The sequence below is a fragment of the Hyla sarda genome, chromosome 2 (assembly GCF_029499605.1).
Source record: "Hyla sarda isolate aHylSar1 chromosome 2, aHylSar1.hap1, whole genome shotgun sequence".
NCBI lineage: Eukaryota > Metazoa > Chordata > Amphibia > Anura > Hylidae > Hyla > Hyla sarda.
The window spans coordinates 371045834-371059504 of NC_079190.1; the positions used below are offsets into that span (position 1 = coordinate 371045834).

Sequence of the window (13671 nt, forward strand, 5' to 3'; positions counted from 1 at the left end):
TGGTGCCTAACATAAAAAAAATCCCTATACTTATCTTATTCCCACCATTCTCCCAAACGGGTCTCATTGCATTGTGCTTCTTCTGTTGAGGTGTCGGTACGTGTATTGCCACAACGGTATCCAGCTTCAGCCACTGCTTGACAGGGGAGGCAGTACACACACGGACCCCAAACAGGCTGAGGACATTTCAAAATAAGAATACCCCTTTAACTCTTTAATAGATTCACTCAAGTAGAGTATGGCAGCCACTGGAGTTTTTTCATCACTAAAAAATTATTTTCTCTGAATTATCCCTAGATTAATGTTGGGGTTCATGGGAGTCACCGCGTTCCTGTCTATGTGGATTAGCAATACAGCAACCACAGCCATGATGGTCCCTATAGTTCAAGCCGTCTTAAGTCAGCTCAGTAATACCAATCAGGACCCTTCAATTTTGGAATCAGAAGGACAGACAAATCCTGGAATGCAACTTGATGAAAAGAATGCCATTCCCATGACTGATGTGTTGGGTAAGAACAGAAGTTATTTGGCTGTTTGGCACATGAGTAGTACTGCCACCCTCCACCAAAGACCAAATAGCGTCAGGGACAATAGTCACACAATAGTCTATTCCTGACACAGCGACTTTGTTGGTAGAGTTCCTTTAAGTTAACTAAAAAAAATCAACACTCCCACTAGTAGTTGTGGATTAAATTTTTTTTTAGCAAAAGCCAACACAAAGAAAATGATTTAGCTCCTGATATAACCCCTTTATATACTTTTTTCTACTGAATCCATTCTTGTCTTCCCAGGGGTTTGTGGAAAGATGGCTATTTTAAAGTTTCACTTTTTACACATTCACCCATGCAGGACACTACTGATTAGGTTATCAATATTCTACATATATGAGGAGATTCATATTTTTTAGATAATTTTTCTTTATGGGCAAATTCACAAAACAAAAACAATTCGACTTTGGATAACTTTACAGAGGTGCTACACAAGACAGTGATCTGTTTTTACCTATTCCCTTCCCTATCCAAAATATAGTGCATTTCCAAGATAGCAAAACCATATATAGCAAAAGGGTAATACCTTGATTATGCGCATGGGTGAATATGATTTTAAACAATGGAGGCTCAGTCCATATTCAGACACGTATTGAAGAGAAAAAAAAAATCACAAAGCAATTTTTGCGTTTAGAAAAAACTTCCTTTAGTAGCAGCCTTCCGGCCAAAATTTCAAGAACTACAAACAATAGTCACCCCAAGTGCTCATTGATATCCGCGACAGTCCATAAGAGCTCCAAAGGAATTGTCCAGCGCTCATTCAGCGGTTCTCCTTCGTGAGAGGAAGGAAGGTCCTCTGAACTCCACATGCCCGAGAAAGGGTGAAGATTGAATGGAGCTCTTATGGACTGTCGCGGATATCAGTGAGCACTTGGGGTGACTATTGTTTGTAGTTCTTGAAATTTTGGCCGGAAGGCTGCTACTAAAGGAAGTTTTTTCTAAATGCAAAAATTGGTTTGTGATTTTTTTTTCTCTTCAATACATAACAAAACCATATAGTAAGTTGTCCAAAATGGCCATAAATGTCGTCAAATAAAATGCAAAAATGGAATATGCAACGTATGAGCGAAAAACTCAAGTAGCCTCTGGAGATACCTCTAAGGGCTCATTCACACTATGGATTTTCTGCATGGATTCCACTTACAGTAGATTCCAATGGGATCTCAATGGGATTCGCCTACTCAGTTCACACTACAGAATTGGATTCTGCCAGAAGACTGGAAATGTTTAAAATTCTGGTGGGATCCACTGGAGAAGTCCTCCCTGCACTGTAGTGAATGAGAAGAAAACTTAGGCCTCATCTAAACTGTGGCCATTCTGCCAGTAGAATTCTGTTTTCAATAGGATTCTTCTGCTTTGTTTAGCCTGTGGAATCGCCACAGCACAATTCCGTTGGTGGAAAGTGCGTCCGCACAAAGAACTGCATTGCTGGCTCAATGTCTGTAGTGTGGACGAGGCCTTACAGTCCACAGCAGATTGCAGACTCTTGAGAAGGATGCTGTAAGTGTAACCTGCTGTAGATTTTCCGTTGGGTAAATTCAGCTACGGAAAATTTGCCTCTTAAACCTGCAAAAGATCCGCCGATGTGAACGTACCCTAAGGCTGGGTTCACACATAGTATTTTAGTCAGGGTTTAGGACTTTGCTTCTGTCCTATTCATCTTAAAGAACCATACAGAAGTCCATGTGCTTGACACCAAAACAACCAAATAAAACTGATTTTTATTCCAAGAAATATCTGCGAGACAAAGTGCTGAGAGCGAATCCATCCCACAAACTGAAAAATGTCACCTATTAACCAAAACTAGAACATCTGCTGACCATAGAAATATTATATTCTATTTTCCTTACACACAAAATACATGTTCTCAGGATTTAAAACGTGAAAATATTTTCTTTGGTTATCAACTGTTGTTTTAATGAGTTAATATTGACTCAAAAAATAAGACATTTGCATTACACTTGTTTCTGGTATACTTAGTGTGAAATTACTTATTTAACTTTCCCAATTAAACATTTACGTTAAGACTCAGCTAAACGGTAATCCGAGAGGCTTGGTCTATTCTGGATTTTTGAACCTTTGAACCAGTACCGAACGGTGATTTACATGAAGGGCACTCACATATATGGGCTGTATTTTACAAGCCAATACAAAATATATATGTCACGATGCCGGCTGGCAGGTAGTGGATCCTCTGTGCCAGAGAGGGATTGGCGTGGACCGTGCTAGAGGATCGGTTCTAAGTCACTACTGGTTTTCACCAGAGCCCGCCGCAAAGCGGGATGGTCTTGCTGCGGCGGTAGTGACCAGGTCGTATCCCCTAGCAACGGCTCAACCTCTCTGGCTGCTGAAGATAGGCGCGGTACAAGGGAGTAGACAGAAGCAAGGTCGGACGTAGCAGAAGGTCGGGGCAGGCAGCAAGGATCGTAGTCAGGGGCAACGGCAGAAGGTCTGGAATCACAGGCAAGGAACACACAAGGAACGCTTTCACTGGCACTAGGGCAACAAGATCCGGCGAGGGAGTGAAGGGGAAGTGAGGTGATATAGGGAAGTGCACAGGTGTAAACACTAATTGGAACCACTGCACCAATCAGCGGTGCAGTGGCCCTTTAAATCGCAAAGACCCGGCGCGCGCGCGCCCTAGGGAGCGGGGCCGCGCGCGCCGGGACAGAACTGACGGGGAGCGAGTAAGGTACGGGAGCCGGGGTGCGCATCGCGAGCGGGCGCTACCCGCATCGCGAATCGCATCCCGGCCGGAGGTGGTAACGCAGCGCCCCGGGTCCGTGGAACCGACCGGGGCGCTGCAGTGAGGGAAGTGTAGCGAGCGCTCCGGGGAGGAGCGGGGACCCGGAGCGCTCGGCGTAACAGTACCCCCCCCCTTGGGTCTCCCCCTCTTCTTGGGGCCTGAGAACCTGAGGATCAGACTTTTGTCCAGGATATTGTCCTCAGGTTCCCAGGACCTCTCTTCTGGACCACAACCCTCCCAATCCACTAAAAAAAAAGTTCTTCCCCTGACCTTTTTAGAGGCCAAAATCTCTTTGACAGAGAAGATGTCCGAGGAGCCGGAAACAGGAGTGGGAGGAACAGATTTAGGAGAAAAACGGTTGAGGATGAGAGGTTTAAGAAGAGAGACGTGAAAGGCATTAGGGATACGAAGAGAAGGAGGAAGAAGAAGTTTGTAAGAGACAGGATTAATTTGACACAAAACTTTAAAAGGACCAAGATAGCGTGGGCCCAACTTATAGCTCGGGACACGGAAACGGACATATTTAGCGGAGAGCCATACCTTGTCTCCAGGGGAAAAAATGGGAGGAGCTCTTCTTTTCTTATCTGCGAATCTCTTCATGCGAGAAGAAGCCTGTAAGAGAGAATTTTGGGTCTCTTTCCATATGGTGGAAAGATCACGAGAAATTTCATCCACAGCGGGCAGACCAGAGGGCAAGGGGGTAGGGAGGGGGGGAAGAGGGTGACGGCCGTACACCACGAAAAACGGAGATTTGGAGGAAGATTCAGAGATTCTGAAATTATACGAGAATTCGGCCCAAGGTAGAAGATCTGCCCAGTCATCCTGGCGGGAGGAAACAAAATGTCGTAAATAGTCACCCAAGATCTGGTTAATTCTCTCTACTTGTCCATTGGATTGAGGATGGTATGCAGAAGAAAAATTTAATTTAATCTTGAGTTGTTTACAGAGAGCCCTCCAGAATTTAGACACAAATTGGACGCCTCTATCCGAGACGATCTGTGTAGGCAACCCGTGAAGACGAAAAATGTGTACAAAAAATTGTTTAGCCAACTGAGGCGCTGAAGGAAGACCAGGAAGAGGGATGAAATGTGCCATTTTGGAGAATCGATCAACGACCACCCAAATAACAGTGTTGCCATGGGATGGGGGTAAGTCAGTAATAAAATCCATACCAATCAGAGACCAAGGTTGTTCGGGGACAGGTAGAGGATGAAGAAAACCAGCGGGCTTCTGGCGAGGAGTCTTATCCCGGGCACAGATAGTGCAGGCTCGCACAAAGTCCACCACATCAGTCTCTAGAGTCGGCCACCAATAGAAGCGAGAGATGAGTTGCACAGATTTCTTGATGCCCGCATGACCTGCGAGATGGGAGGAGTGACCCCATTTGAGGATCCCAAGGCGTTGGCGTGGAGAAACAAAGGTCTTTCCTGGAGGAGTTTGCCTGATGGAGGCTGGAGAAGTGGAAATCAGGCAGTCAGGAGGAATGATGTGTTGAGGAGAGAGTTCAATTTCAGAGGCATCTGAGGAACGAGAGAGAGCATCGGCCCTAATGTTTTTATCAGCAGGCCGAAAGTGAATTTCAAAATTAAATCGGGCAAAGAACAGAGACCACCTGGCCTGACGAGGATTCAGCCGTTGGGCAGACTGGAGGTAGGAGAGGTTCTTGTGATCGGTGTAAATAATAACTGGAAAACTTGATCCCTCCAGCAGATGCCTCCATTCCTCAAGTGCTAATTTAATGGCTAGAAGCTCTCGATCCCCGATGGAGTAGTTCCTCTCCGCCGGAGAGAAGGTCCTGGAAAAAAAACCACAAGTAACAGCATGCCCGGAAGAGTTTTTTTGTAGAAGGACAGCTCCAGCTCCCACTGAGGAGGCATCAACCTCCAATAGGAAGGGTTTAGATGGGTCAGGTCTGGAGAGCACGGGAGCCGAAGAAAAGGCAGACTTGAGTCGTTTAAAGGCGTCTTCCGCTTGAGGAGGCCAAGACTTGGGATCGGCATTTTTTTTTGTTAAAGCCACAATAGGAGCCACAATGGTAGAAAAATGTGGAATAAATTGCCTGTAATAATTGGCGAACCCCAAAAAACGTTGGATGGCACGGAGTCCGGAGGGGCGTGGCCAATCTAAGACGGCAGAGAGTTTATCTGGGTCCATTTGTAGTCCCTGGCCAGAGACCAAGTATCCTAGAAAAGGAAGAGATTGGCATTCAAACAGACATTTCTCTATTTTGGCATAGAGTTGATTATCACGAAGTCTCTGAAGAACCATACGGACATGCTGGCGGTGTTCTTCAAGATTGGCAGAAAAAATCAGGATATCGTCCAGATATACAACAACACAGGAGTATAGTAGATCACGAAAAATTTCATTAACAAAGTCTTGGAAGACGGCAGGGGCGTTGCATAGACCAAAGGGCATGACCAGATACTCAAAGTGTCCATCTCTGGTGTTAAATGCCGTTTTCCATTCATCCCCCTCTCTGATGCGGATGAGATTATAAGCACCTCTTAAGTCCAGTTTGGTAAAAATATGGGCACCTTGGAGACGATCAAAGAGTTCAGAGATGAGGGGTAGGGGGTAGCGGTTCTTAACCGTGATTTTATTAAGACCGCGGTAGTCAATGCAAGGACGTAGAGAGCCATCTTTTTTGGACACAAAGAAAAATCCGGCTCCGGCAGGAGAGGAGGATTTACGGATAAAGCCCTTTTTTAAATTTTCTTGGACGTATTCAGACATGGCAAGAGTCTCTGGGACGGACAGAGGATAGATTCTGCCCCGGGGTGGAGTAGTGCCCGGGAGGAGGTCAATGGGACAATCATAAGGCCTGTGAGGAGGTAGAGTCTCAGCTTGTTTTTTGCAAAAAACGTCCGCAAAGTCCATATAGGCCTTAGGGAGACCGGTTACATGAGGAAGCACAGGGACACGGCAAGGTTTACTGGGAACCGGTTTTAAGCAGTCCTTGGAACAAGAGGGCCCCCAACTCTTGATCTCCCCAGTGGACCAATCCAGGATTGGGGAATGGAGTTGAAGCCAGGGAAGTCCAAGAAGGATTTCAGAAGTGCAATTGGGGAGGACCAACAGTTCAATCCTCTCGTGATGAGATCCGATGCACATTAGAAGGGGCTCCGTGCGGAAACGTATAGTACAGTCCAATCTTTCATTGTTTACACAATTGATGTAGAGGGGTCTGGCGAGACTGGTCACCGGGATGTTGAACCTGTTGACGAGAGAGGCTAAGATGAAATTTCCTGCAGATCCAGAGTCCAAGAAGGCCACAGCAGAGAAGGAGAAGGCAGAGGCAGACATCCGCACAGGCACAGTAAGACGTGGAGAAGCAGAGTAGACATCAAGGACTGTCTCACCTTTGTGCGGAGTCAGCGGACGTCTTTCCAGGCGGGGAGGACGGATAGGACAATCCTTCAGGAAGTGTTCGGTACTAGCACAGTACAGGCAGAGATTCTCCATGCGGCGTCGTGTCCTCTCTTGGGGTGTCAGGCGAGACCGGTCGACCTGCATAGCCTCCACGGCGGGAGGCACAGGAACAGATTGCAGGGGACCAGAGGAGAGAGGAGCCGGGGAGAAGAAACGCCTCGTGCGAACAGAGTCCATATCCTGGCGGAGCTCCTGACGCCGTTCGGAAAAACGCATGTCAATGCGAGTGGCAAGATGGATGAGTTCATGTAGGTTAGCAGGGATTTCTCGTGCGGCCAGAACATCTTTAATGTTGCTGGATAGGCCTTTTTTAAAGGTCGCGCAGAGTGCCTCATTATTCCAGGATAATTCTGAAGCAAGGGTACGGAACTGTACGGCATACTCGCCAACGGAAGAATTACCCTGGACCAGGTTCAACAGGGCAGTCTCAGCAGAAGAGGCTCGGGCAGGTTCCTCAAAGACACTTCGAATTTCCGAGAAGAAGGAGTGTACAGAGGCAGTGACGGGGTCATTGCGGTCCCAGAGCGGTGTGGCCCAAGCCAGGGCTTTTCCAGACAGCAGGCTGACTACGAAAGCCACCTTAGACCTTTCAGTGGGGAACTGGTCCGACATCATCTCCAAGTGTAATGAACATTGGGAAAGAAAGCCACGGCAAAACTTAGAGTCCCCATCAAATTTATCCGGCAAGGATAGTCGTATTCCAGAAGCGGCCACTCGCTGCGGAGGAGGTACAGGAGCTGGCGGAGGAGATGATTGCTGGAACTGTGGTAGTAACTGTTGTAGCATAACAGTCAGTTGAGACAGCTGTTGGCCTTGTTGCGCAATCTGTTGTGACTGCTGGGCGACCACCGTGGTGAGGTCAGCGACAACTGGCAGAGGAACTTCAGCGGGATCCATGGCCGGATCTACTGTCACGATGCCGGCTGGCAGGTAGTGGATCCTCTGTGCCAGAGAGGGATTGGCGTGGACCGTGCTAGAGGATCGGTTCTAAGTCACTACTGGTTTTCACCAGAGCCCGCCGCAAAGCGGGATGGTCTTGCTGCGGCGGTAGTGACCAGGTCGTATCCCCTAGCAACGGCTCAACCTCTCTGGCTGCTGAAGATAGGCGCGGTACAAGGGAGTAGACAGAAGCAAGGTCGGACGTAGCAGAAGGTCGGGGCAGGCAGCAAGGATCGTAGTCAGGGGCAACGGCAGAAGGTCTGGAATCACAGGCAAGGAACACACAAGGAACGCTTTCACTGGCACTAGGGCAACAAGATCCGGCGAGGGAGTGAAGGGGAAGTGAGGTGATATAGGGAAGTGCACAGGTGTAAACACTAATTGGAACCACTGCACCAATCAGCGGTGCAGTGGCCCTTTAAATCGCAAAGACCCGGCGCGCGCGCGCCCTAGGGAGCGGGGCCGCGCGCGCCGGGACAGAACTGACGGGGAGCGAGTAAGGTACGGGAGCCGGGGTGCGCATCGCGAGCGGGCGCTACCCGCATCGCGAATCGCATCCCGGCCGGAGGTGGTAACGCAGCGCCCCGGGTCCGTGGAACCGACCGGGGCGCTGCAGTGAGGGAAGTGTAGCGAGCGCTCCGGGGAGGAGCGGGGACCCGGAGCGCTCGGCGTAACAATATAAAGACTATACAAATTCAAGGCCCTACTCTACTCTTACTTCTTTTAGTTTTTCCTAATGTTTCTAGCACTATTTTGTTTAATTGATTCTAAAACCCTAATGGTAGTGCTTTGCAGGACTCATATCCATCAATTCTAAGTCAATTACCATATATACTCGAGTATAAGCTGACCAGCTGACCCGAATATAAGCCGAGGCACCTAATTTCACCCCAAAAACCCAGGAAAAGTTATTGACTCGACTATAAGCCTAGGGTGGGAAATACATCATCCCCCCCCCCGTCATCATCCAAACCCCCGTCATCACCCCCCCCCCTTCATCATCACAGCCTGTCAATCCCTTCATCAGTGGTCTTCAAGCTGCGGACCTCCAGATGTTGCAAAACTACAATTCCCAGCAGGCCCGGACAGCCATAGGCTGTCCGGGCATTCTGGGAGTTGTAGTTTTGAAACTTCTGGAGGTTCGTAGGTTGAAGACCACTGCGACCTTCGTCATTATACAGAACCCCCCCCCCCCCCCCTTTTGTTTTCTACTCACCTCCCCTCGGTGGGAAGATAGGGTGAGCTGGTCCGGGCCATCTATGCTGCAGGGACCGTCCGGTGGGGAGGGTTAGTCGTTCCGGGCTGTCCATTTTCACCGGGGGGGCCCTCTTCTCCGCGCCTGCCCCAGACTAGTGACGTTGCCTTGACGACGACGCACAGGGACGTTCATGCACATCCCTGTGCGTCGTCAAGGCAACGTCACTAGTCCGGGGCAGGCCTGGAGCGCGGAGAAGAGGCCCCCCGGTGAAAATGGACAGCCCGGAATGACTAATCCTCCCCACCGGATGGTCCCTGCAGCATAGATGGCCCGGACCAGCTCACCCTTCCTTCCCACCGAGGGGAGGTGAGTAGAAAACTAAAGGGGGGGTCTGGATGATGACGAAGGCTGCAGTGGTCTTCAACCTGCGGAGTTCCAGAGGTTTCAAAACTACAACTCCCAGCATGCCCGGACAGCTGTTGGCTGTCTGGGCATGCTGGGAGTTGTAGTTTTGCAACCTCTGGAGGTCCGCAGGTTGAAGACCACTGAGAAGGGATTGACAGGCGAAGAGTTCACTCGAGTAGAAGCCGAGGGGGGCGTTTTCAGCATGAAAAATCGTGCTGAAAAACTCGGCTTATACTCCAGTATATACGGTAAGTTCTATAGGGAATGTCTTAATATGTTTATTTCAGTGAGAAATAATATAGAAGCTATAATGCCTCTGTCATATGGTCATGTTAGAGTGGTTCTTTCCTAAACAGGCAAAGTCACAGAATACTGAACTATTACATCCAAGGCACAGGTGGCATCTTCTCTGTTTGTAGATGTTCCCTCTCCTTTTCTTCACCATTCGACCCAGACTTCCACTATAGTGCAGTCCTCAAGTCCACCCAACAGGTCATGATTTGAGGATATCCCATACATAAAACACTTGTGGTGATACCTGATGCACTGATGAGAATTATGTGACCTTTGAAAGACTTAGGAAATCCTAAAAAACATGACTTGTTGTGGGTACTTGTGGACTGGACTTGGGATACACGGTGCAGTACCTACAGAGCTGCCCATTACCCCCTTCATACTAATATAAATAATTACATTTTTTTAACTCATACAGGTCCTCTATAGGAAATAGAGATATTTATTTAAATTGTTTATTTACTATACCAGGAAACAATGCTCCAAAATAACCCCTCTGTACTCTTACCCTGTAGTATATCCTTCACCCCTTTATATCATTTAGAAATATACATTTCTTTCTGCAGCTGTAGCCAATGGACATACACAAGATATTTCCTTAGAAGATAAGGAAAGAAAGGAGCAGAAAGCCATTAACAAAAGCATGATGCTGTGTGTATGCTACGCAGCCAGCATTGGTGGGACTGCCACATTGACGGGAACTGGGCCAAACCTCGTTCTTAAAGGACAGTTAACCTCGTAAGTAGATACAGTCCTATGCCTTGGTAAGATGACATTGCTGCATGTATAAAGCTTCTATTTGATGAGAGAGGAATATGAAAACAGTAAAATAGATAGAAAAATACCTGGATCCTGCCTAGCTCGCCTCCCTTCTGCAACTTTCTCCTCCATGTGATCTTGGTTGGACTACCTACCTTTCTATCCCCCGGCTGAGAGATAAACAAATACAAGATGAACAAAAAAAATTTGTGGCTCCATTCCCTTTAATCTCTTTTACACACCTCACATTTCCAACAATGTTGCAAATCAGTTCTGGCTGACACTAACCTCCTATGCAACCCTACCCCCTTTCGAAAACCTTATTTTCTCTCCTTTTACCAACAAACTGAAAATTTCAATGATGTACTAAATGATCTTTAGCATCAAAGATGGTTAAAACTGTCCTATCTCCACTCTTGGGAACAAGAGCTAGGCGTCTCCTTCTCCGAATCAGAGATTGCTCCAATGAGTGAGATTCCAGGAGAACCACTATAAACTGTTACCAAGGTGGTATACCACTCCAGAGTGGCTTTATGCTAACAAATTATTGCCCGCCATCCTGTGCTGGAGATGTAATAAACAAGTTGGGTCCCTGTCTCTCATATAGTGGGAGTGCCCTGCCTTTTGGATGGGGGTTGGAGAAGCGATACGAGAGATTACTTCAACTCCTAAGTATAACTGCCCAGTAAATTCCAGCCGATCTCATGAGAAATTTCTTGCCCTATGGTCTCTCCATGGAAGACCACTACCCACTACAATACTGACCTTACCTTACCTACCTCCCCACCTGCCTCCCCTGTAGAGCAGATTGCACTGATTCCCACTTGATCCCTCTCAGTCCACAGAATAATCTCTTACTTACCCCAGACCCCCCCCTCCCCAAGACTTCAAGACTTGCCTGTGAGTGAGCAGAAATTAATAAAACACATAGTGCTGTATGTAAAGATGGTTCTATATCCACGTCCACGACAACATTGGTGGCTGGTTGTGTAAAGAAATCACTGGTTTACACATTGATCTAAATGAATTTGATGAGTGAGTATGTTTTTTATACTGTGTATATATATATATATTAACTAGCGATCGACCAGTATCGGTTTTTTAGGGCCAATACCGATAATCGGTGGAGGTTAGGGCCGATAGCAAATAAATTATACCGATATTCCGGTATAAGTTATCTGATATTTATTCCCCCTCGACAAAGCTGCAGGTCATTGATTTAAAGCAGGCGCTTTAAATAAATGCACTGCAGTGGCTTTTGCGGTGCCATAGGCCGCCGCCGCCACCACCCGCTTCTCTCCCCTACCTGTCAGGGTGGTCTGGGCCATCCATCCTTCCTTCCTGTAGTTTCCGGCGGCATTCCGGGTGGAGGGTGAACCGGTCCGGGCTGTCCTTCTTCTCCGGGGGTCATCTTCTCCACTCCGGGCAGACTCCGGCCTAGTACGCTGCATAGACTCCGCTGCGCAGTGACGCCCGGGCGCAGCAACGCACCTGACGTCACGGCGTAGCGGCGTCTATGCAGCGTACTAGGCCGGAGCCTGCCCGGAGTGGAGAAGAGGACCCCCGGAGAAGGACAGCCCGGACCGGTGCACCCTCCACCCGGAATGTCGCCAGACACTACAGGAAGGAAGGATGGATGGCCCGGACCACCCCCATTACGGGTAAGTTTATTTATTATTTTTTTTTATTGACTCGGAGGGTGGGGCCTGACCGGTATAGCGGTATGGGCAAAAATCCATACCGGTATACAGCCCAGCACTACGGTGGGGGGTGCGACGCGGTGGGTCGGGGGGGCGGTCGCGGTGCGGGCGGTGCAGGGGGCATTATCGGCTTATCGGCAAGGTAATTGCCGATACCGATAATGCCCAAAATCAGCCATACCGATAATCGGTCGATCCCTAATATTAACCAACAGAAACAACAACTCATCCTTTATTAAACTGCTGTTGGTGTTTTTACATAGGTGTGTGAAGCCTATTGCATTAGGGTGTGCACCCAAATGTCACACCCGGGTATATACACTCTTGCATATACATATACATACAGTACATACATAGACAAACACTTATAAAATATATTTTTTAAATTGAATAAACATTTAGCAATGCTAAGAACCATTCAACGTTTTAAATAAATGAGCTCTAATAAATCTGAGTGACACAAGGTTTGGGGGATAGGGAGTGGGTGGACAGAGTGGCACAGAGTTTGGGCAGCAGGGAAGTGGACAGAGCAGTACAGGGTTTTGGGGGGAATAGGATTAGGAGACGGAATGATAATGGAGAGGAGACTCAGGGCTTATGCACACTATGTACAGCTTGCAGCAGCCTGCAATTGAATGAGAGGCAGCGGCTCAGTTTACACTTTGGAAGTTCCATAGCGGAATGAGATTCCCATGAAATAATGGGCATGTTCATTCTTTCAAAGGAACCTGCCCAGAAAAGCCCATTAGTCAGTGGGACCTTTATTTTTTATTCTTAATTCTTTGGTTAAATATAGCTAAACGGGATCAGTATTTTCCTCAGGGAGAGGATGCCACTTCTGACGTAAGATGGAGATTTAAATAGGCCGTTTAGCACTCCGCGAGCTCCTGGGTAAAAAAAAAATGCAAATTAGCTCACCACACCACCTACACGGGTAGTGCGTCCTGCAAAACAGCTCAGGCTCCATTTAAGAAGTCTCAGAACTGATTGGGATTTATGCCAAGCCAGAACTCTCTCCAGAAGGAAAGAGGACCCATCTGCAGACAGCTGTTTCGGGGTGCTTGCCCCGGACCCACTACCTGTGTAGGTGATGTGGTGAGCTAATTTGCATAGTTAAATATAGCACAAGATATGCGCCGATTCCAGGCTGGGCAGATTACATGAGAGAATTCAGCAGAATTTCCTCAGTGTGCATGGGCCCAGAAGGTTCTAGCACCACTCTGTGTGCTGTCACATTTACCCCTTGTCCAGTCTGTGAGAGCTACTGGGGGTAGGGTTAATAAAAACATTTAAAAACACCACTGAAGGCTATGTTCACATGGCAGAAGGTCCTTTCGGAATTCTGCAGGAATATTCTGCACGGAAATTCTGCTGCAGCAGAGTCTCATTAATTTCACTGGAATTCTGCATCACTGTGCACACACCGGAATTTTTGCGGCAATGTTCCTGCCTCAAAACTCCTGATTACAGTGGCTGCAGAAAGAATAGACTTCAATTCTTTCTGCTGATTCCGCTCAGAAATGCACTGGCGTCTATGAGGCGGCACATTTCCGAGCGGTCCTAGCGCCTACTGGATCATTCAAATGTACGGAATGTCTATCCATGTTTTCCAGATGGACATTATGCATATTTTCGCCCATGTAAACCTGC

General features: G+C 47.8%; 2 protein-coding genes across 3 annotated transcripts in view; one reads left to right on the forward strand and one right to left on the reverse strand.

Annotated features, from left to right (window-relative positions):
- Positions 1 to 13671, forward strand: part of SLC13A5 (solute carrier family 13 member 5) — a 124092-nt gene that overhangs the window by 91536 nt on the left and 18885 nt on the right. For both annotated transcript variants that reach the window (XM_056558409.1, XM_056558410.1), the window contains exons 5-6: positions 298 to 509; positions 10129 to 10300. In XM_056558409.1, coding sequence (XP_056414384.1) covers positions 298 to 509; positions 10129 to 10300 — 384 coding nt within the window. The remainder of the gene's footprint in view (positions 1 to 297; positions 510 to 10128; positions 10301 to 13671) is intronic.
- Positions 1 to 13671, reverse strand: part of LOC130356634 (coiled-coil domain-containing protein 63-like) — a 136072-nt gene that overhangs the window by 4790 nt on the left and 117611 nt on the right. The gene's annotated exons all lie outside the window — the stretch shown is intronic.